Source organism: Neophocaena asiaeorientalis, unplaced genomic scaffold (genome assembly GCF_003031525.2).
Source record: "Neophocaena asiaeorientalis asiaeorientalis breed wild unplaced genomic scaffold, Neophocaena_asiaeorientalis_V1.1 scaffold337, whole genome shotgun sequence".
NCBI classification, from domain to species: Eukaryota; Metazoa; Chordata; class Mammalia; order Artiodactyla; family Phocoenidae; genus Neophocaena; species Neophocaena asiaeorientalis.
In genome coordinates this window covers 2940-23756 of record NW_020175054.1, presented here as the reverse complement: position 1 = coordinate 23756, position 20817 = coordinate 2940, and the positions used below count along the sequence as shown (strand labels likewise).

General features: G+C 41.4%; 2 protein-coding genes across 2 annotated transcripts in view; one reads left to right on the top strand and one right to left on the bottom strand.

Annotated features, from left to right (window-relative positions):
* Positions 1 to 14249, top strand: part of ALMS1 (ALMS1 centrosome and basal body associated protein) — a 217548-nt gene extending 203299 nt beyond the window's left edge. Inside the window, exons 19-24 of the mRNA XM_024763994.1 lie at positions 1481 to 1684; positions 2131 to 2360; positions 3412 to 3595; positions 5750 to 5813; positions 12754 to 12853; positions 14099 to 14249. Of these exons, the coding sequence (XP_024619762.1) occupies positions 1481 to 1684; positions 2131 to 2360; positions 3412 to 3595; positions 5750 to 5813; positions 12754 to 12853; positions 14099 to 14143 (827 nt within the window). The 3' untranslated portion in view covers positions 14144 to 14249. The remainder of the gene's footprint in view (positions 1 to 1480; positions 1685 to 2130; positions 2361 to 3411; positions 3596 to 5749; positions 5814 to 12753; positions 12854 to 14098) is intronic.
* Positions 9440 to 18882, bottom strand: NAT8 (N-acetyltransferase 8 (putative)). The gene is given in 6 exon segments (XM_024764003.1): positions 9440 to 10393; positions 11538 to 15541; positions 15543 to 15562; positions 15564 to 15759; positions 15761 to 15879; positions 15881 to 18882. Coding segments are annotated over 5 exon segments (720 nt in total). The 5' UTR covers positions 16025 to 18882; the 3' UTR covers positions 9440 to 10393; positions 11538 to 15300.
* Between the last annotated feature and the right edge of the window lie 1935 nt (positions 18883 to 20817).

The window sequence follows — 20817 nt, the reverse complement described above, 5'->3', positions numbered from 1 at the left end:
TACTTTAGAAGTTTAGCCTATAAATATACAGTGCATATGTGTAAAATGGCAAGTGTACAGAATTAACCACTGGAGTATTGTTTATTATAAGCAAAAAAGTAAAATCAACTTAGATGTCCACCAGTAGCCAAATTGTTAAATAAATTATTGTATATCCGTATAATGAAGTCCTACATGGGATGAGGAAGCTCTTGCTACTAATACGTCAAGATCTCCAAGATATATAGTTAAAAAGAAAAAGCAAGGTACAAAATAGTGTATAGCATGCTACTACATGTATTCAAAAAATAAAGGAAGGAAGAGAATTGCTTGAATGTGTGCAAAAAATTCTCTGGAATCACAGGGTTAAAAACTTAATGAATGGAGAAGAAGAGTGGGAAGGAGGCTTTTCACTTTATGACTTCCTATATCTTTTGACTTTATAACACAGAAATAAACTTGCCCCTTGATTATTTTTCCCTTCGAGTCATGTCTTTACATCTGTTAACCTCTTCCTTACCTGGGTTACTGCCAGTAGGACTATAAGCACTTACTGTCCCTCTCACTTTGGACCAGAACTGAAATCCTTTTTCCATTGAATCCATATTAGTAGTTCTTTCCCTCTAATATCTAAACTGACAAACGAAAACCCTCTCTCCCTCTCTCTTTCTGTCACAGACACACACACCCTCCATCTCTCTATCTCTACTCTCATCTTCCCTCTCTTCTCTTTCCCTCATACGCCTTCACCCCACCCAAGAGGAAGCAGTAGCCTGCGATTTTGAAGGCTTAAATTTTTTTCATTTACTGAAGTGGAATAAAAAAATCCAACTCTAATGGTAATAGTGAAACTACCCTTCCTTATTCAGGTATCATAGTAAGAAAAACATGTATATTACTTATCATAGTTAGGATGCTTTCTGATGACAATAAGAGAAAATACAACTCTAACTTGTTCTAAAAAATAAGGAAATATAAAATCTCACATACCGAAATTACAATAAAACTTTGAAGAGGCTTGATGTAGTAAGTACAATAATATGATTCCAAAACAGTTTATATCGCCTTTCAACTCTGCTTGCATTGTCTTTTGCATTCATTCAGAGCACTATCTTCAACAAATATTTTTACATAACGATACTTGTTAAAAATGTGTCTCAATGATTGTTTTGAATATTTTACCAGATTTATTTATTTATTTATTTATTTATTTTATTTATTTTGCCACACTGTGCGGCACGGGAGATCTTAGTTCCCCAACCAGGGATCGAACCTGTGCCCCCTGAAGTGGAAGTGTGGAGTCCTAACCATAGGACCGCCAGGGATTCCCTATTTTACCAGATTTAGATATGAAAATTATAGATCTTCTCAATTCCTTTTCTTTGCAGAATAGAAAATAAATGATTACTTTTTTTTTTAAGTTTTCATTTACTGACTTGAATATACCTGCCAACCAAGTCTCAAGGCTCTTCCCAGAGATAGCTGTGATCTTTCGCCTTAGGTACGTTGGAGATTGTGAATGGTGTCAGAAAACACACTCGAGATGTTGGAATGACTTTCCCAACTCCAAGTTCTAGCGAGGCTAGAGTAGAAGAGGACAGTGATGTGACTTCTTGGTCAGAAGAAAAGATAGAAGAGAAAAGGCTCCTTACCAGTTATCTTGGGGACAGAAAGTTAAGGAAGAATAAGCAGAGCTGCTGGGAAGGTCAGTTTCTAATTCTGCTTTCTTAGTAGAAAAACTAGTGAATTTCAAGTCTTTTGCAAAGCTAGGATTCTTTGTTTCTAAATGATTTAATGTTGACCCTATCTTTTCCCTAGCACCACCTTGGCAAATTTTCAAAGTACAGTCATCCCTCCGTATCTGTAGGGGATTGGTTCTGGGACCACTCATGGATACCAGAATCCATGGATGCTCAAGTCCTTTATATAAAATGGCATAGTACTGCCCCCTGAATCCAAGGATTCTGTGTACATGGATACAGAGGGCTGACTGCATCCAACACTACAATTCTTGAGTCACACCTGCAGTTAAGCAGACTCCAGGGCCTCCTGGTGGCCACTGACAGCTGAGTCCCTGAGAGCCTATATTATGTACGTCTCTGATGAAAAAAGTGAAAAATCTTCTTTTCTTCTTAAAAATAATTCCTATAGGAGTTTCATGGTTTGTTCCTGTGGAAAATGTGAAGTCTGGTCCTAAGAAGGAAAACCTGCCCAAGTTTCATGGCCCTGGTGTCTCCTGGTTTGCACCAGTAACCAACACCACACCTTGGAGGGAGCCACTACAGGAACAGAACTGGCAAGGACAGCACATGGACAGCCACAGTTCACTAGCAGGCCCAGGCAGAGATCCACTGAAGCCATTTGTGAGAGCAACCCTACAGGTACAATGACATTGAGTTAATTTTAGCCATATGTTTAAGGAGGAAGAAGGGGCAAGATACAAAAGAGTTAAACCTGTGACTTGGCTTTCTGAAGTACAGTCAACTGATCCTCGTTTCTAGCACCTCCACAGTTCATCTGTTCTCACACTCATTAATCAAAGGCTGCCTTACTGTTAGCTGTTATAAATCGTGCATCACCCTCAGTATCTGGGGCAAGGCAATAGAAGGGAGGATGTTGTGTAGCTGCTCATTGGGTTTGTAGATACATACCAGCACGTGGAGTGCAGTAGAGGCCTGATGTTTGCATCAGCCTTATATTTGTTCCTGCATTTATATAACTCCTGTTTCTGCTTAGCACAGGGTTTTAAAGGTACTCTTCTTTATAAGTACCTGGGGAGCTAAAGAAAATGTTTTTGTTTTGTTTTTAAATTTTATTTATTTATTTATTTCATTTTTGGCCGCATTGGTTCTTCACTGCTGCGCGCAGGCTTCCTCTAGTTATGGCGAGTGGGGACTACTCTTCCTTGCTGTACACAGGCTTCTCATTAAGGTGGCTTCTCTTGTTGCAGAGCACAGGCTCTAGGTGCGCGGGCTTCAGTATTTGTGGCACAAGGGCTTAGTTGCTCCGTGGCCTGTAGGATCTTCCCGGACCAGGGATCGAACCTGTGTCCCCTGCATTGGCAGGCGGATTCTTAACCATTGCATCACGAGGGAAGTCCAGAAAATGTTTTTTTTTTAATGATGTATTTCTTTGAAGGGAAATTAAAAATAGCCCAATGGGCCAAGCTTTATCCCATCAACACTGGGGAGAGTTGTAATTGCCACAGTCTTAGTTCTTGGCTTATTCCAAAGGCATTTCTTTGATCCCTCTGATTTTCCTACTGGAGCTTTCCCACACAGGGAGTTGTTATTATAATTCTTCAACTCTAGATATTTTCTATAAGTTACAAACAGACTTTCCAAACCTGTTAGGCAGGTACTGTTTTTTCTAGGCCCTTGGAGAAAAGCCTACATCATTAATGTGAGGTTGGGGGCTTTTTCTCCTCCTCAGGAATCACTGCAACTTCACAGACCTGACTTCATCTCCCGCTCTGGGGAACGGATAAAGCGCCTGAAGTTAATAGTCCAGGAGAGGAAGCTGCAGAACATGTTACAGAGTGAACGGGAGGCACTGTTCAACACTGTGCGAGGATGGCAGGGCCACCGGGACGCCACGCACCTGCTCCCTAAGAGAGGTATACTCTTCCTGTTCACTTTCCGACGACTTGGTAGAGAGGGCAAGGTCTGCTTCATGCAAGGCAGCACTGCTCAGTGCCAGGCTAGTTACAGGTCAGAAAGTGACCTTTTGCTTGTTGAGACTCAAATCTCCTTAGGTAGCAGAACCTGCCCAATTTAGCTCTCAGCACTTTCACAACCCAAATAAGCCCGGTTACTCTTGCCCTGTCACTACACTTTAAAAGTGAGCGTGTGCAGTGAGAATGGTGTTTGGGTTTGTTGTTGTTTGGGGGGCGCCACGTGGCTTGTGGAATCTTAGTTCCCTGACCAGGGATTGAACCTGGGCCCTCAGCAGTGAAAGCACAGAGTCCTAACCACTGTACCGCCAGGGAATTCCCAAGAATGGTGTTTTTAAAAACCAGCTCTGTCACCATGAGCAAGTTAGTTCCAAAAGTATAATGTTTTGAGGGCCTTGGGGCTGATTCCAGGCTTGCCTTCCTCATAGGGTAGCAATAATAATAATAAATACTCATATAGCCCTTATGTTTTGCCCAGACATTGTTCTTGTTTAATGCTTACAGAGCTTCTCTGAGGTGATACTATGAATATCCCTGTTTCACAGATGAGAAAACTGGGCCAAAGAGAGATTAAGTACCTTGCCCAAGATTTACACACCTGTTAAACTGGGATTTGAACCCTGGTGAGCTGGCGCTAGAGTCTGTTCTCTTAACAATTATGCTAGGTGTAAGATCTCAATAAAATAATTTGTGAAATCTGTGAAAACTATAAAGTACTACCTAATGATTTCATCACAGCCTTACCTGTAAACTGGTCAGTGTTTCAATGCACACTGTCTAGTCTGTGCCACAGTGTTGTGTCTTCAAAAGCCTCAGGCTGCTATCATAGTCATCATAGTCTAACCCTGGCCTTGGCCTTGGCCATTACTCACCACCCAGCACTGCCAGCTCAGGGTAGGGGCGCAAAGTCCCAGCAGCTCCCTCTCACAGTTCTTGAGCAACACACCCTTCCTTATTAAGGCACAATACCCTGTTACTGATCCCTTAAGTGTCGGGGACCCCTCAATGGGTCCTCTGCCTAGAGTCACAGATGTCAATTGAATGAGACCAGGTTCGACATAGCAGAGCATAGACTTTATTCATTGATCAAGGAATGGAGAAAGGAGAGCTCATGTTCTAAAGATACTTTCTCCCTGAAGGGAGCAGAGTAAGGGATTTTAAGGGTTAGGAGGCAGATAGGTCATTAGGGCTTGAGGAAAGGGGTGGAGATTTTCAGGGGCAGCCGGGGGCAGCCAGGACATGCACAGTCTTCCATGGTCCTTTGCACATGGCACAGATTGTGCCTAGCAGAGTACAAATGTCCCCTTTGAGCAGAGATCATAGCATGGTAACGAAGCAAAGGTAACTTTTGGACACTTCCAGGTTTCATCTGCGCACGCTTGTTCTTATGGTCAAGTCAGAACCGGTTTGGGGGAGTTCACCACTATATATCTCTCAAAGCATGTATCTCTCAAAGTACAGCTGCAAAACATCTCTGCCAAATGCCAGGTACTTTTGAAACGAACACAAAGATAAATCAGGGCAAGTGTCCTTCAGCTCTCAGGGGCTGGTATGGAAACAGAGAGATAAATCAAGTCACAGGTCCTTCAGTTTTTAGGGGCTGGTATGAGTGACACCACCACTGCTACTCAGCCATAAAAAAGAATGAAATTTTGCCACTTGCAACAGCATGGATTAACCTGGAGGGTATTATGCTTAGTGAAATAAATCAGACAGAGAAAGACAAATACTGTATTACATCACTTATATGTGTGTGGAATCTAAAAAATACAACAAACCAGTAAATATAACAAAAAGATATAGACTCACAGATATTGAGAACAAACTAGTGGTTACCAGTGGGGAGAGGGAAGCAGGGAGGGCCAAGATAGGGGTAGGGGATTCAGAGATAAAATAAGTAAGCTACAAGGACATATTGTACAGCATAGGGAGTATAGCTAATATTTTATAATAACTATAAATGGAGTATAACCTTTAAAATTGTGAATCACTATGTTGTACACCTGAAACTTATGTAATATTGTAAATCAACTATACCTCAATTTAAAAAAAAAAAAGACACAATCCATTAAAAAAACCTCTTTTTCTTTTGCTTAGACTTCCTGGCTGCCCAAAAGAAAAGGCCTGTTGGAAAGAAGGAAATGATTCAGCGGTCTAAATGGTAAGGCCAAAAGAATAAGTAACTATAAAAGTATAAATCAGGCCACCAAATAGGTCAGGAGCTATAGCTTGGCCCCAGAATAAAGGCATATGCTCTAGTTAAAACATTTTGAGAGATAAAAAAGAAAAAAACAATACATTATGAGAAAATTAGTTATAAAAATAGTTTCTCACTTATGGCACTAAAAAAGAAATGAAAAATAGCAGATCATGGTATGGATGCCTCATATATAAAAAAGACAAAGAATCGCCACTAATTTGCTTGCCTTAATCAGGCTTGTGTTTGTTAGAAACAAATATAAATAAAAAATATTTTTAAATAAAAGTAAATATCTGGGGCCTTACATCTAGACAATCCTTTTACTAGGAATTGTATCCAGTACAATGAGAGATAGGGGAATCGTCTCCAAAACACAGTAAATTAGGCTTAAAAAAAAAATCAAGTTTCGGAAGCATGTGTACACTGCCACCATTTGTAGTCTTTAATAAAAAAGTATTTGTGCTTACATAGATGCATATACTTGTATATGCATAGACTACCTCTGGAAGGATACCCAAAACATTGGTAATAGTTGTTGCCTTTGGGACAAGGAACTGAGTGACTGGGGTACAGAGGTTGGAGAAAGACTAATTTTTTACCTTTTGAAATTTTGTGCCTTTGCATTCCTTAGCAATTAATTAATTAGAGATATGCATATATTGCTCATGAGACTGCCATATAACTAAGTTAATGGTTGGTTACCTCTTAGGGGGTCATTGGAGACTTCCTTTAATAAGAACAGTTTTATAGTTGGCATAGTGCTTGAAAAAAATTTATCTTAGGTAAATTAAAGCATTGCTCTTGAAATCTTTTTACTCTCCATTTAGTAAACCATTTCCTTATAGGTATTTCAAAGGGATGCTTTAATCAGGTGGTTCTCAAAGTGTGGTCCATGGGCCTCTGGAAGTTGCTGAGACCCTTTCAGGGGATTTGTCAGGTCAAAACAAATTTCAAAATAATACTAGGATATTCTGTGTCTTTTTAACTGTATTGACATTTATACAGATGATGCAAAAGTAATGAAGGGAGGACTAAAACTGCTGATGCCTTAGCACTATTGGAGACAGTGGACCAAACTGTGCTAGTGTACTTGGCGTTTTATTCTTCACAGCCACATGGCAGCAGTGTAATGGAAGTACACATAAAGCACTTCTGCTGCATACCAAGATACGATGGTTGGTTCAAGGAAAAGCCTTGGTTTGTGTAGTGAGCTGAACTAGCTGCCTTTTTCATGGAACATAGCTTTTACTTGAAAGAATGACTGATAAACTAATTATTCCAAATTGGGTATATGACAGATATTTTCTTGAAAATGAGGAAGTGAATCTGTCACTTCGGGAAAACAGCTGACAGTGTTTATTGCCAAAGAGAAAATCTGAATTTTCAAGTAAAGAATAGAATTCTAGAAAACTTATGTCTACCACTATGAGACTGACTATCTCCCAGTACTTAGACTTTTCTGATGATATCAGCAGTGACATAAATAATTGTAATATTTTTCATATTATATAAGTAAATATGTCAACATTTAAACTACCACTTGTCAAGATTTGGTATAGCATCAAGAAAATCAGGGAATTCCCTGGTGGTCCAGTGGTTAAGACTTGGCCCTTTCACTGCTGAGGGCGCAGTTTCAGTCCCTGGTCGGGAAACTAAGATCCTACATCCCGAAAGCTGAGCAGCCAAAAAAAAAAGAAAATCGGCAATTATCTGAAAAGAATATTAAAATACTTTTCTTTTCCAATTACATATGTGTGTAAACTGGATTTTTTAAAATGTACACTTTAACCAGAACAACATATAACAGCAAACTTAATACAGAAGCAGATATAAGAATTCAGCTGTCTTCTATTAAACCAGACATTAAAGAGATTTGCAAAATATGTATAACATGCCACTCTTCTTATTTTTGTTTTGGAAAGTATATTTATTTTATATGTTAACATGTAACAGGCTTTTTTTTTTAATAAATTAAGAAACAAGTTTTTTATTGAAGTATAGTTGACTTACAATATTATATTAGTTTCAGGCATAAAACATAGTGATTCAATATTTTTATAGGTTATACTCCATTTAAAATTATTACAAAATAATGGCTATGTTTCCCCGTGCTATACAATATATCCTTGTTGCTTATTTATTTTATACATAGTTTGTATCTCCTACTCCTATACCCGTATTTTGCCCCTCCCTCCTTCCTTCTCCTCACTAGAAACCAGTGGTTTGTTCTCTGTATCTGTGAGTCTGTTTCTGTTTTGTTATATACATTCATTTGTTTTATTTTCTGGACTCCACACATCAGTGATGTAATACAGTATTTGTCTTTCTCTGACTTGTTTCACTAAGCATAATACCTTCTAGGTCCATCCATGCTGTTGCAAATGGCAGAATTTCATTCTTTTTATGGCTGAGTAGTATTCCACTGTATATACGTACCACACCTTCTTTATCCATTCATCTGTTGATGGACACTTAGGTTGTGAAATAAGTATTTTTTAAATTCTTTTTAAATGTTTTAATTTCTAATACAGTAAGTATCAATAGATAAAATCCACTTTCACCAAAATTGCCCTCAATTTTTAGGAGTATAAAGGTGTCGAAAGTCCATGAAACTAAGATCCTACATCCCGAAAGCTGAGCAGCCAAAAAAAAAAGAAAATCGGCAATTATCTGAAAAGAATATTAAAATACTTTTCTTTTCCAATTACATATGTGTGTAAACTGGATTTTTTAAAATGTACACTTTAACCAGAACAACATATAACAGCAAACTTAATACAGAAGCAGATATAAGAATTCAGCTGTCTTCTATTAAACCAGACATTAAAGAGATTTGCAAAATATGTATAACATGCCACTCTTCTTATTTTTGTTTTGGAAAGTATATTTATTTTATATGTTAACATGTAACAGGCTTTTTTTTTTAATAAATTAAGAAACAAGTTTTTTATTGAAGTATAGTTGACTTACAATATTATATTAGTTTCAGGCATAAAACATAGTGATTCAATATTTTTATAGGTTATACTCCATTTAAAATTATTACAAAATAATGGCTATGTTTCCCCGTGCTATACAATATATCCTTGTTGCTTATTTATTTTATACATAGTTTGTATCTCCTACTCCTATACCCGTATTTTGCCCCTCCCTCCTTCCTTCTCCTCACTAGAAACCAGTGGTTTGTTCTCTGTATCTGTGAGTCTGTTTCTGTTTTGTTATATACATTCATTTGTTTTATTTTCTGGACTCCACACATCAGTGATGTAATACAGTATTTGTCTTTCTCTGACTTGTTTCACTAAGCATAATACCTTCTAGGTCCATCCATGCTGTTGCAAATGGCAGAATTTCATTCTTTTTATGGCTGAGTAGTATTCCACTGTATATACGTACCACACCTTCTTTATCCATTCATCTGTTGATGGACACTTAGGTTGTGAAATAAGTATTTTTTAAATTCTTTTTAAATGTTTTAATTTCTAATACAGTAAGTATCAATAGATAAAATCCACTTTCACCAAAATTGCCCTCAATTTTTAGGAGTATAAAGGTGTCGAAAGTCCAAAAACTTTGAGAATTATTGCTTCATTCTGAATGTCACAAAATTTAATTAATGGAAATTACATAGTGTTCGTTGTGTGGCAGCTAATAACACTCTCACCTCAGCAAGAGGAGTCCTTGCTATATGGGACTATGAAGCTTGCCTGCAAGAAGGTAGGGCATCTTCTGAAAGGTATCTGTGCTTTAAAATATAAGTATAGTTGTAGGGGTGGATTAAGTACCCATCTTCTAGGAAGAGACAGGTTTTAAATTGACATATTTTCATTAGAGTACTTCTATTCCATTTTATTTCTGATATGGCCCCCTTTCAAAGAAGCCATCTACTTCCATGTGAGAATCATAGAGTTGAATGGGAGCTTAAAGGTCATCTAGTCTACCTTTAACTTTTAGGAAACTGTAACCCAGAGAGAGGTTGCCAGCAAGTCAGGGCCAGAGCTGGGGTTAGAGTCCGGCAGCAGGCTCCCCACCCAGTACTCCTTCAGGTGTATCATGTGGCGGACTTGGAGCTCTGGAGCTCTGTGTTACTCATCACCTTTTCCCATCACCTACCTCTACCAAAGATGTTTAAACGTTTCTGATAAAAGATTTGGAGAAGAGAGAACCTGACTCTCTTAACTTGAAGCATTTCTTCCAATGTGTCCTTTAAGAGAAGTGTTTTCACTAACTTATTAATGCATATATTTGGGTATGCTCCAGGCACTGGACTAGGTACTACAAATGAAAGATAGTTGACTCCAGACCATGAGCAGACAGACAGTTCCAACAGTATGTAGTAATTGCTTTCAAGGATCCATTTACAAAATGCAATTTCTGGCTACTCTGATTAGCCAGACTCCCAGCTTTCCAGCCCTAGAACACAACCTTTACTGGCCCAAGCAGATTTTCTCTTCACATCACATGTTCTCCTTGGGATAACTCGTCTTTTTCCAATGGCCTTTGTGATCCCTTCTGTAACCGTGACTTTTTTTCCAGCTTTACTGTGATATAATTGACATTTAACATTGTATAAGTTTAAGCTATGTAATGTGATGATTTGACATACATTTGTATTGCAAAATGTTTACCACAATAAAGTTAGTTAACACATCCTTCACCGCACATAAGTACCATTTTATTTTTCTTGTTGTTATAGTGAGAACATTAAAGTTCTACTGTCATAGCAACTTTCAAGTATACAATGCAGTGTTGTTAACTACAGTCACTGTGCTGCATATTTGCTCCCCAGAACTTATTCATCATAAAACTGGAAGTTTATACTCTTTGACCAGCATCTCTCCATTCCCCCATCCCTCAGCTCCTGGCAACCACCATTCTGTTCTCTGTTTCTATGAGTTTGATGTTTTTAGATTCCACATATTAGTGAGATCATACGGTTTTGTCTTTCTCTGTCTGACTTATTTCATTCAGCACATTGCCTTCACGGTCCATACATGTTGTTGCAAATGGCAGGATTTTTTTCCTTTTTTATGGCTATTCCATTATATGTGTGTATATATATATATATATATATATATATCACATTTTCCATTATATGTATGTTCCATTATATGTAGATATGTATATCACATTTTCTTTATCCATTCATCCGTTGATGGACATGTACGTTGTTTCCATGTCTTCACTATTGTAAATAGTGCTGCAATGAACATGGGGGTGCAGATATCTTTTTGAGATCATGATTTCATCTCCTTCAGATATGTACCCACAAGTGGGATTGCTGGATCATACGGCAGTTCTGTTTTTAATATTTTGAGGAACCTCCACACTGTTTTCCATAGTGGCTGCACCAGTTTACATTCCCACCAGCAGAGCACATTCTCACCTCCTCACCAGCATTTGTTATCTCTTATTTTTTTGATAATAGCCATTCTAACAGATGTGATGTGCTATCTCATTGTGGTTTTCATCAACAGTGACTTTTAAAAATATATGTTTGTTCTTCTTTGGTTTCTTTCCTGACCTCCACTTTTGTGTTTTCATTTAGTGATTATCCTCACTGTGTCCAAAGTGGAACTACCCATTTTCCTCTCCCACACTTACTTGGGCCACCCACTCACCCACTAGAAAAGCTGGGGAGCTATTGCTGTACGTGCAGCCGGCTAGTGGGTCCTGGAGACTCACCTTCATGATTGCTCTGGAACCCATTCTCCTCACTGCCTTGATGCAGGCTTAGCCTCCTCTCTTGGAGGACTGCTCTTCTCCCCCTTCTGCTCTTTATCTTCTCTAATCTCTTTTCCACAGAGCCGCTACATCATTATCAATGATTTTCTTTTCAGATTATAGAAAACTTTGGAAAATATAGAAAAAATTCGAAAGAAGAAAATAAATGTCACTCATAATTCTTCCATCTAAACATAGCTAACACTAGTCCTGTTTCTATGGGGATTTTGCAGAGACCTGTGTTAACACACTTCTTTCTCCCCACATTGTTTATCATACTATATATACAGGTTTGTAGCCTGCTTTATTTTGCTTAACATTGTATTGTGAACGTTTTCCCATAGCATAAAAACTATTTGAAACATTTTATGCTTTGTAATACTTTTATTATAGCCCATAATTTGTTTAACTGTTCTTTTGTTGGAGATTTACATTATTTCCAGTTAGAGTGTATTTATCAAGTGAATGTTTGATCATGTTCCTCCCTACTTAAAATCAGTGGCATCCAGTTCCTGATAGGACAGAGCCCAAGGTTTTCACGTGGCTACGAGACCTTCACCCCATCTGCTTCCCTCCTATTCCCCTACACTCTCTCCGTGAAGCCTTGACTCCATTCTTACCAACACTCCCTTCTCCCCACCTCCCCTTTCTGCTCCTAACTATTCTTCAAGACCTACCTCAAGCTTAGTCTCCTCTCTGGTCTTCCTTGACCTCCTTCAATCAGAATAAGTTTTGTTTCTTTTCCTATAACTCTATGTAGCATTTTGTAGATATGACGATTATTGTATTTTCTTTTGCATTATTTTTCATGCTTAAAAATATGGTGGTAATACAAAATCATTATCTTATATTGAAACCATACATTTTTCCATATAGAGTGAAAAGAAGTTCATCTCCATCCCTTATTCCACTTCTTTCCCATAAGTAACCGCTATTAGCAGGATTTTATTATATTTTTATCTGTATCCCTTTTCAGATCATGAGCACTCCAGGCCAGGGTTCTTCGTGTCCAAGTGTCTAACAGGAAGCTGGGCACACAACAGGCCCACAGCCTGTCTGAGGGACTGAGTGCCTGGAGAGCAGTAGAGCTTAGGGAGATGTGGGGAGGAGTGATCGTGTTCCTCTGTGGTCAGGTGGCCTCACTGCTTTCTGTCTTTCCATCGGTGCCATTTCTAAGGATTTATGAACAGCTTCCAGAAGTACAGAAAAAGAGAGAAGAGGAAAAGAGGAGATTGGAATATAAGTCGTACCGGCTGCGAGCCCAGCTATATAAAAAGGTCAGTCAGTTCTAGAGCAGGATTGATGAGATTTATCAGGGGAAAGAGAAATTGAGAAAAACACATCTGACCTGTTTGAATTAACCACATTTGGAGAGTGAACTTAAGCTCATAACGCATTATACCACTACTAAAATTTAGAAGATAAAAGCACCTGTAACTAGACTTCAAATCTGAAAATCTAGAAAGGCAAATCTAAAAAAGGCATCTTCCAGGGACTTTCGTGATGGTCCAGTGGTTAAGACTCAGTGCTTCCACTGCAGGGGGCACAGGTTTGATCCCTGGCCAGAGAACTAAGATCCCACATGCCTCACGGCACGGCCAAAAAAAAATTGTTTTAATGTTTTAAAACTGTTTAATAAATAAATAAATAAGGCACCTTCCAGGCATACATTTGGAATGAAACCAAATTTCATACTTGGGTGTCAGTTTAGACGCCATGCTGGAAATGCCCACATCTTTCAGAACTGATGAGTTTTCATCCAGAGTCCCAAATGATAGTTTTATGCCCCTTATGGGTGAATCATATACCACTAGAACTTTTTAAATAAATTGGGAAATGTCCAAGTGTAGCATACAAGTTGGCAGTTTGGGTACTCAGAGCCTTGAAGCCACTACCATTTCCTGCCCACAGCCCCAGTAGAATCAGTGGTACTGCAAGTTTTAGAACCTCACAGGCCAGGGGACTTGCTACCAATTAATTCCTTGAGAAAGCAGATGGGCTACTATGCCTGAAGGTCCAGATCCTTCAGTGTTCGCATTTCTTTCCCAGCCCCCTCACTTCACCCCCAGAGGACTCTGAAAGTCAGAAACCAAGAGATGAGTTCATACCAGACCAATGTGGGATTGGAGAGCTGCTTCTGGAGCGCATACCGTGGCTCAGGCTGGGCTCCCTCAAGTGGCGACACCCCAAGCACTACATGGCCTGTCTGGTGTGTCAGCATCACAAGGCCAGGCCTCTTATTGTGCTTGTGTGTTTGTGAACTGATAGGTGGATTAGTCTATTAGGATTATATTAATATTATATTTCTGTATAGACTATAATAGACTACAGATCATCTTCCCTAAGCACTTCAGGAAGTATTTTTTGTATAATTACCATCATTTCTGTAGCTGGGGAAGATAAACAAGATTTGGGGAGAACAACACTGGTCTCTTCAGCAACATGTCTGGGGTGAAGAGTGGCTGTCTGCCTCTAGTGGCAAGAGTATCTAACTTCTTTCCTGCCTTTCTTTTCTTCCACAGAAATTGACCAATCAACTCTTGGGGAGAAAAGTTCCTTGGAACTGACATAAGAATATTTTCCTCAGAGCCTTGGAATTATATTTTATCAGCCTGGAGGAGCACAATCCTTACTTTTATGAGTCTGGTTTAATAAAACTTATCTTGTTGTCCATGTGTAATTTAGAAGTAGTAACCTTCTGAAGAGTCTTGGGTAGAATGATGACTAAGATTATTAATGGTTCAGGAGCAATACTTTCTCCACAGTGGCCTTGCCCACAGGGATGTTTGTTACAATGGTATTATCTTAATTCTAGGCAAGAGTAAGTCCCTTTTTGTATGTGTTTTTATAGAAAATAACTTCTGATTGACTCATAGTAAAGCAAGCAGCAGAGGGTTATTTATTTCTCATCTGTAGAGGTGCAGGGAGCTATGCAGTGTCTCCCTGAGGTGTGTGGGGAACTTCAATCTGAAAGCACCAGTCAAGGAAAAGCAATGCAGCGTAACACGGTGAGAGCCCTTTTGCTGACTTGGTGTCAGACAGTGTCTGGTTAGGGTAGCCATCAGATGAGCCCAGCCAGAAACTCTCAGCAGACACTGGTGCCTTGGGTCCAGAGCTACCTCCTAGCCTCATTCCAGCTTCCTTCGGGGCCATTAGCCTTTAGTAGACAAAACTCAAGAGGCAACAGAAGCTTGATTTAAATCATGACCTGGCCCTGGCCAGTGGGATGTGGGTTGTGCCACTTCTAGGTCTAGTTCATGTCAAATCCCACACTCTGTCCCTGGCTGCCTTCTTGCCCTTCAGCAGAGACCTTGGGGTCCATAGCAGACTGATGGCATCATTGGCCCTGATCCTTCTCACGTGGATTCTTCTCACACTCCTTCCCCTCACCCTTTCCACATGACTTCGCATTTCCTCTCACTGAAGAGGCAGGGCATGACACCTGGAGATCTAAGGGGTAGCCCAGCTGAGCTCAGCCTAAGCTGCTGACCCACAGACCCATGAGCTGAAAAAATGTTTATTATTTTGTGGTGGTTTTTTTATGTAACATTCTCGTGGCACTAGATAAATGAAACAGTAGCAACTCCAAAAACTGAATGGAGCAGAGCCACCCCATCACCAAGGCCATTGGGTTCCAATGTGAGCAAGCAGTAAGCTTTTACTGTGCCATCGCAGTGAGACTTCAGGATTTGCTTATTACTGCAGCACAGCCGGTCCCTCCTAACTAATCCACAACGACACAGATCATAGGGCCCCCTCTTTGCTCCAGTGCCTGAGAGACCTGAGCAGAGGGGAGACGGTAGATAAATTGAATTGCAGGGACAGCAACTAGCCTATAGCTTGTGGAGAAGAAAAACTAGCCCATCTTCCAGAAGCCGAGGCGCTGGTACAGGGCCAGGGCAGAGTACTGCAGTGTGCTGGTGCTGAGGACCACTTTGCTGTAGCCCTGGTGCCACGCAGACTCGGACAGTCCTGACCAGGGCTTTTACTTATCCCCTGACCACGGTGCTCCAAAGCCACACGTAGGTGAAGCAGCTGCAGCTGCTCATTCCACAGGGTGGCCTTCTTAACAGGTAGTGCTCCCACCATGCCCACCACCTGCCCCTCAGACTCAACCACCCAGAAGCAGGAGCCACTCTCACTGAAATAGGATTTGGTGTTGTCAGACATGTCTGTGCAAAGACATGACCTCAAACTGGATCCGGTGGTATTTGGCAGGAAACCTCAGGGCAGCAAGGAGGGCAAGACTGGCCACGAAGGTCAGGACCCAGGAGCCAGAGACCAGGAATAGGGCAAGGGGCCCCCGCAAGCAAGAGCACAAGGGTTCGGGGCAGCTTTAGGATGTGGTGGAAGGTGGTGGGAAGGTGCTCGGTCATCACCTTGGAGAACAAGCCCACGACCCATTTGTGATAATTTTCCTGGTATTTGTGGCTTTGATAAGGAGACATGGAAGACTTCTGTGTCTGGATCTCAAAGTTCAAGAGAGAGGTAGGAGTCCCTGTATGACTTCCTGGCAGCCCTGGAGGAGAGAGAAGCCATGTGAGTGGCTTATCCTCCCACCCCAGAACCAGGGATGACCCTGCTCAAGGATGTGTCCTTCTGCTTCTACCCAAGAGGAAATAGGCCACAACCACTGGGAGAAGGTGTAGAGTCAGCAGAAAGGTCTGCATTTGGTCCTGTCTCCATGCATGACCTTGGGCATGTTACATAATCTTCTCCAAGAACCTGCCTTCTGAAGTTGTTTAGAGGACTTAATAAAATAACATACAAATCTCTGGTTATGAAGTACCCTCCCCTCTCCCTCTTTCCCCTTTCCCTGGCTCTCAGCTTCTCCATACATTGGGGTGGCACCATGCAGCAGCCAAGCATGTGTCCCTCTCCCAGGGACCATACACTGCAGTAGTCCTGTGTTTCCAAGTACAAGTTTCAACAAAGGCTTCTTCCCACTTGTTTGCAAATTTTCAGGCTGTTGAGGTGGCATAAGAGCCAAACACCAAAAATAGACCAGCCTTGAGAGCCAGAGGAGGGTCCAGAGCTCCAGGCCACACCTAAGAACACTGTCCTTCCACCCATGGCCTCTCACCTGCTACCACAAGAGCCTTGAGTGTCCAGGGCAGCCGCTGCCCTCAGCCTCCAGCTGGCATCCAGGAGAGACTGCAAGGGCACGCTCCACTTCCAGGGACCAGGTCCTGGAGGACACCTCATTGGCCAGCTCCTGGATATTTGTTCATCATAAATCCCAGGCTCAAGTAGCTGGGCTATGATGGAGCAGGGAGTCCATTCTGCATTCTCTGATCACTGGGGAATTAACCTGGAGGGGTATGCAGGGTCTGGAACAGCTCAGGAGTCCTTGCCCTTGTGGATGGCCTATACCCCACACCGTGGCAGTTCACCCAGCACCTTGGTGCTCTCTGATGTCCACCCTCAGCCCTTCCACACAGCTGCTATGACCCTGGGGAATTTGCCCCTCACCCTGTGCTCTGTCATCACAGACCAGAGTCCAAGTCCCCTGGCTCAGCACACAAGGTGCTTCACAGCTGGATGAGGGCAGCAGGGACCTGGCCATGCAGGGCCTATCATCCAGGTTAGGAAGTTTGGACTCTATTCCAAGAACACCAGGAGGCCATTGCTATGCTTTTAGCTGGGGAGTAACATAACCAGAGGTAGGGGTGGGGTGTGTGGTGTGTGTCTATTACTCTGGCTACATGTGGAAAATAGATTGGAAGAGCCAGGAATGGAAGCATATATCCCCCTGCCCCCAGAGGCTAGCACAGCAGTCCAGGCAAAAGAAGGGCCTCCAGATACAGATATGCAGGCTGCTCATTTTAAAAGAGCATCTCGTGGGGCTTCCCTGGTAGCGCAGTGGTTGAGAGTCCGCCTGCCGATGCAGGGGACACGGGTTCGTGCTCTGGTCCGGGAAGATCCCACATGCCGCGGAGCGGCTGGGCCCGTGAGCCATGGCCGCTGAGCCTGCGCGTCCACAGCCTGTGCTCCACAGCGGGAGAGGCCGCAACAGTGAAAGGGACCCGTACCGCAAAAAAAAAAGGCACCTCGCCCAAGAAGGCTAGTGGGAACTAAAATCCATGAGCCCTGTCACAGAGCTGAGTCTGACCAAAGGAAAAGGCACCTTTTTCTTATTTGCTCAAAGGTGTCGCTGCTCAGTTGGTCCTGCTAGAAAACAGTGACTTGGACCAGAGTTGGGCCATGGGTGTGACCTGGCCCACTTGGAGGTGCATTTTCGGGGTAGAAATGGCAGGAGTTGATGATCTGAGGATGAAGAAGTGGTCAGAGATGACAGATTTCTGGCAAGAGCATCTAGGAAGACGCTGAAGAGAGACCAGACTTGGAGCGACAGATCATGACCACCCCAAAGGTGCCATCCTGGCAGCTGGAATCCAGGGCTGGTGATGGAGACTGCTGAGGCTCCAGATCTTCAGCATGCAAAAAGGCCACAAGGGTAACGTGAAGGCAGGGTGGTGAGCCATGGGTGTGTTACATTGTTTGCAGTACATTTTAATATTTTTTTAAATGTTAAGCAAAACTTGAAGTAAGAATCAAAACAGAATAGAAGGCTCCAAAGTACAGCTGAGTATCCCTAATGAGTCTATCTAATAACGACTAGTCAGAAACCTAATAGTCAAGCTGAGAGGCCAGAGGTCCTTGATCTGTCCCTGCCCTCTCTTTCCTGTATTCTCACCAGTTTCTGTGGCTTCCTCAACACCCAATGTCCTTGGTTTACATTCAGGCTTTTCAACCTTCCTCATAGCCATGAAAAATAAGGAGGATTTATTGACATGAAAAATAATTGTCAAAATATAGCACCAAGCTATAAAGGTTATAAAACCGTATGTTTTCATTCATTTTTGGAAAAATATAACAAAAATAATTTATACACACAAGCATGCAGAGAGAAAAGTCTGAATGGTTACACCAAACATTGGCAGCATTTGTCTCTGGATAGAGGAATTACAGGTAATTCTCTGTGTAAGAAATGAAGTCTGGAAGGCTCAGCACATTCCAGACTCTTGGCCCTGCATGCAGATGATGAAACTGAGGCTTGGGAATCTACCTGTCTCTGCCTCAGCCAACTTCTTCTTGTAATTTATTTTATTGAACTATACTTGATCTACAATGTGTTAATTTCTGCTGTGCAGCAAAGTGATTCAGTTATACATATATGTACATTCTTCTCCAGATTTTTTCCATTACGGTTTATCACAATATTGTATATAGTTCCCTGTGCTATACATTAGGACCTTGTTGTTTATCCATCCTATATCTAATAGTTTGCGTTTGACCATCCCAAACTCCCAATCCATCCCTCCCCCACGCCCCCTCCCCCTTAGCAACCACAAGTCTGTTCTCTATGTCCGTGAGTCTTTGTTTGTAGATGAGTTCATTTGTGTCATATTTTAGATTCCACATATAAGTGATATCATATGGTGTTTGTCTTTCTCTTTCTGACTTCACTTAGCATGATAATCTCTAGGTCCATCCATGTTGATGCAAATGTGCCTCAGCCAACTTTTTCTTTTTTTAAATATTTATCTATTTTTGGCTGCATCGGGTCTTAGTTGCGGCACGTGGAATCTTTTGTTGCAGTGCACCGGCTTCTCTCCAGCTGTGGTGCACAGGCTCAGTAGTTGTGGCGCAGGCTTAGTTGCCCCACGGCATGTGGGATCTTAGTTCCCTGACCAGGGATCGAACCCTTGTCCCCTGCATTGGAAGGTGGATTCTTAACCACTGTACCACCAGGGAAGTTCCCTCAGCCAACTCTTGAGAGTCTAAAGAGACCCAGCTAAGATTGTGAACTCCTAAAGGTAAAGCAGGTGTGTTATTTTATTCTATTATTTTTAATTAACCATTTAAATGTGTATAATTCAGTGGCATTTAGTACATTCACAATGTTGTGTAACTACCACCTCTATCTAGTTCCAAAGCATTTTCTTTACCCCAAAAGGAGAACTGTTAGTCAGTAGGTAGTCACTCCCTATTTCCACTGCTCCCGAGCCCCTGGCAACCACTAACCTGCTTTCTGTCTCTATGGATTTACCTATTCTTGATGTTTCATTTAAATGGAAACACGTAATATGTGAACTTTTACGTTCAGCCTCTTTCATTTTTCTCTCAAAGTTAACTCATGTCCTAGCATGTATCAGTTCTTCATTGCTTTTCATGGCTGAATAATGTTGCATGGTATGGATAGACCACATTTGTTCATCCAGTCATCCATTGATGGACAACTGAATTGTTTCCACCTTTTGGCTATTGTGAATAGTGCTGCTATGAACATTCTGTACAAGTGGTTGTTTCAACACCTGTTTTCAATTCCTTTGGTATATACCTAGGAGTGGAATTGCTGGGTCATATGGTAACTCTATTTTAACATTTTGAGGAGCTGCCAAACTGTTGTCAAGAGTTTTCCTTTGCCACCAGCAGTGAGTCTTATTTGGTTTTACTATCTGCCTCAGCACCATGCAGGTACATACAGGGAAGGAGAGACAGCTGTTATTCACTGAGATATTAGATGCCTGGCACTGTGAGAAAGCACTTTTCCTATGCTGTACTATTTGATATTGGCAGCAACCTAAGAGCTAAGGTTGATATTGTTTCCATTTTACAAATGGGAAACCGAAGCCCACAAGTCTGAGATATCCTTCCCACAACCCCATAGAACAAGGCAGGGTGGGACCCAAGCCTTGGCAGCTCTGACTTGAAGGCCTGAACAGTTTGCTTTTCCAGTACCACATGCTGACCCCATCAGGCAGCTGTCTGACAAGTGAGTTATTAAGTAGTGTAAAGCACTGTATTCCAGGAGAACCAGCTCTGTCTGCTGGGATGCAGGATTCATCTCCAAGCCTCATGACGCCCCTATCACCAGCGGTCAGACCAGACTTGACCAAATTCCAATACGTGACTAAGGCTCTGTTCTTTCTTCAAGATCCAGTTTAGTGCTACCTTCTCCATCAAGACTTCTGACCCCTCCCAACCAGATGGATCTTGTATCTGCTCCCTCTTTGAAGCCTTTGCACTTCTCATTAAGCACTTATATCACTGTTAATTTGTTACTTACTTAACAAGTAACTGTTAACTTATTACAGTTAATTACACAGTTACAAGTAACTGGATAAATTATTTTCTTTTTCTATTGCCTATAGGAGCCTGATTATAATAGATAATTATATTTTTGGAATCACTGTTATTCCCAGAGTTGTGGGACTTGAGAGCAGCATGTCAGTGA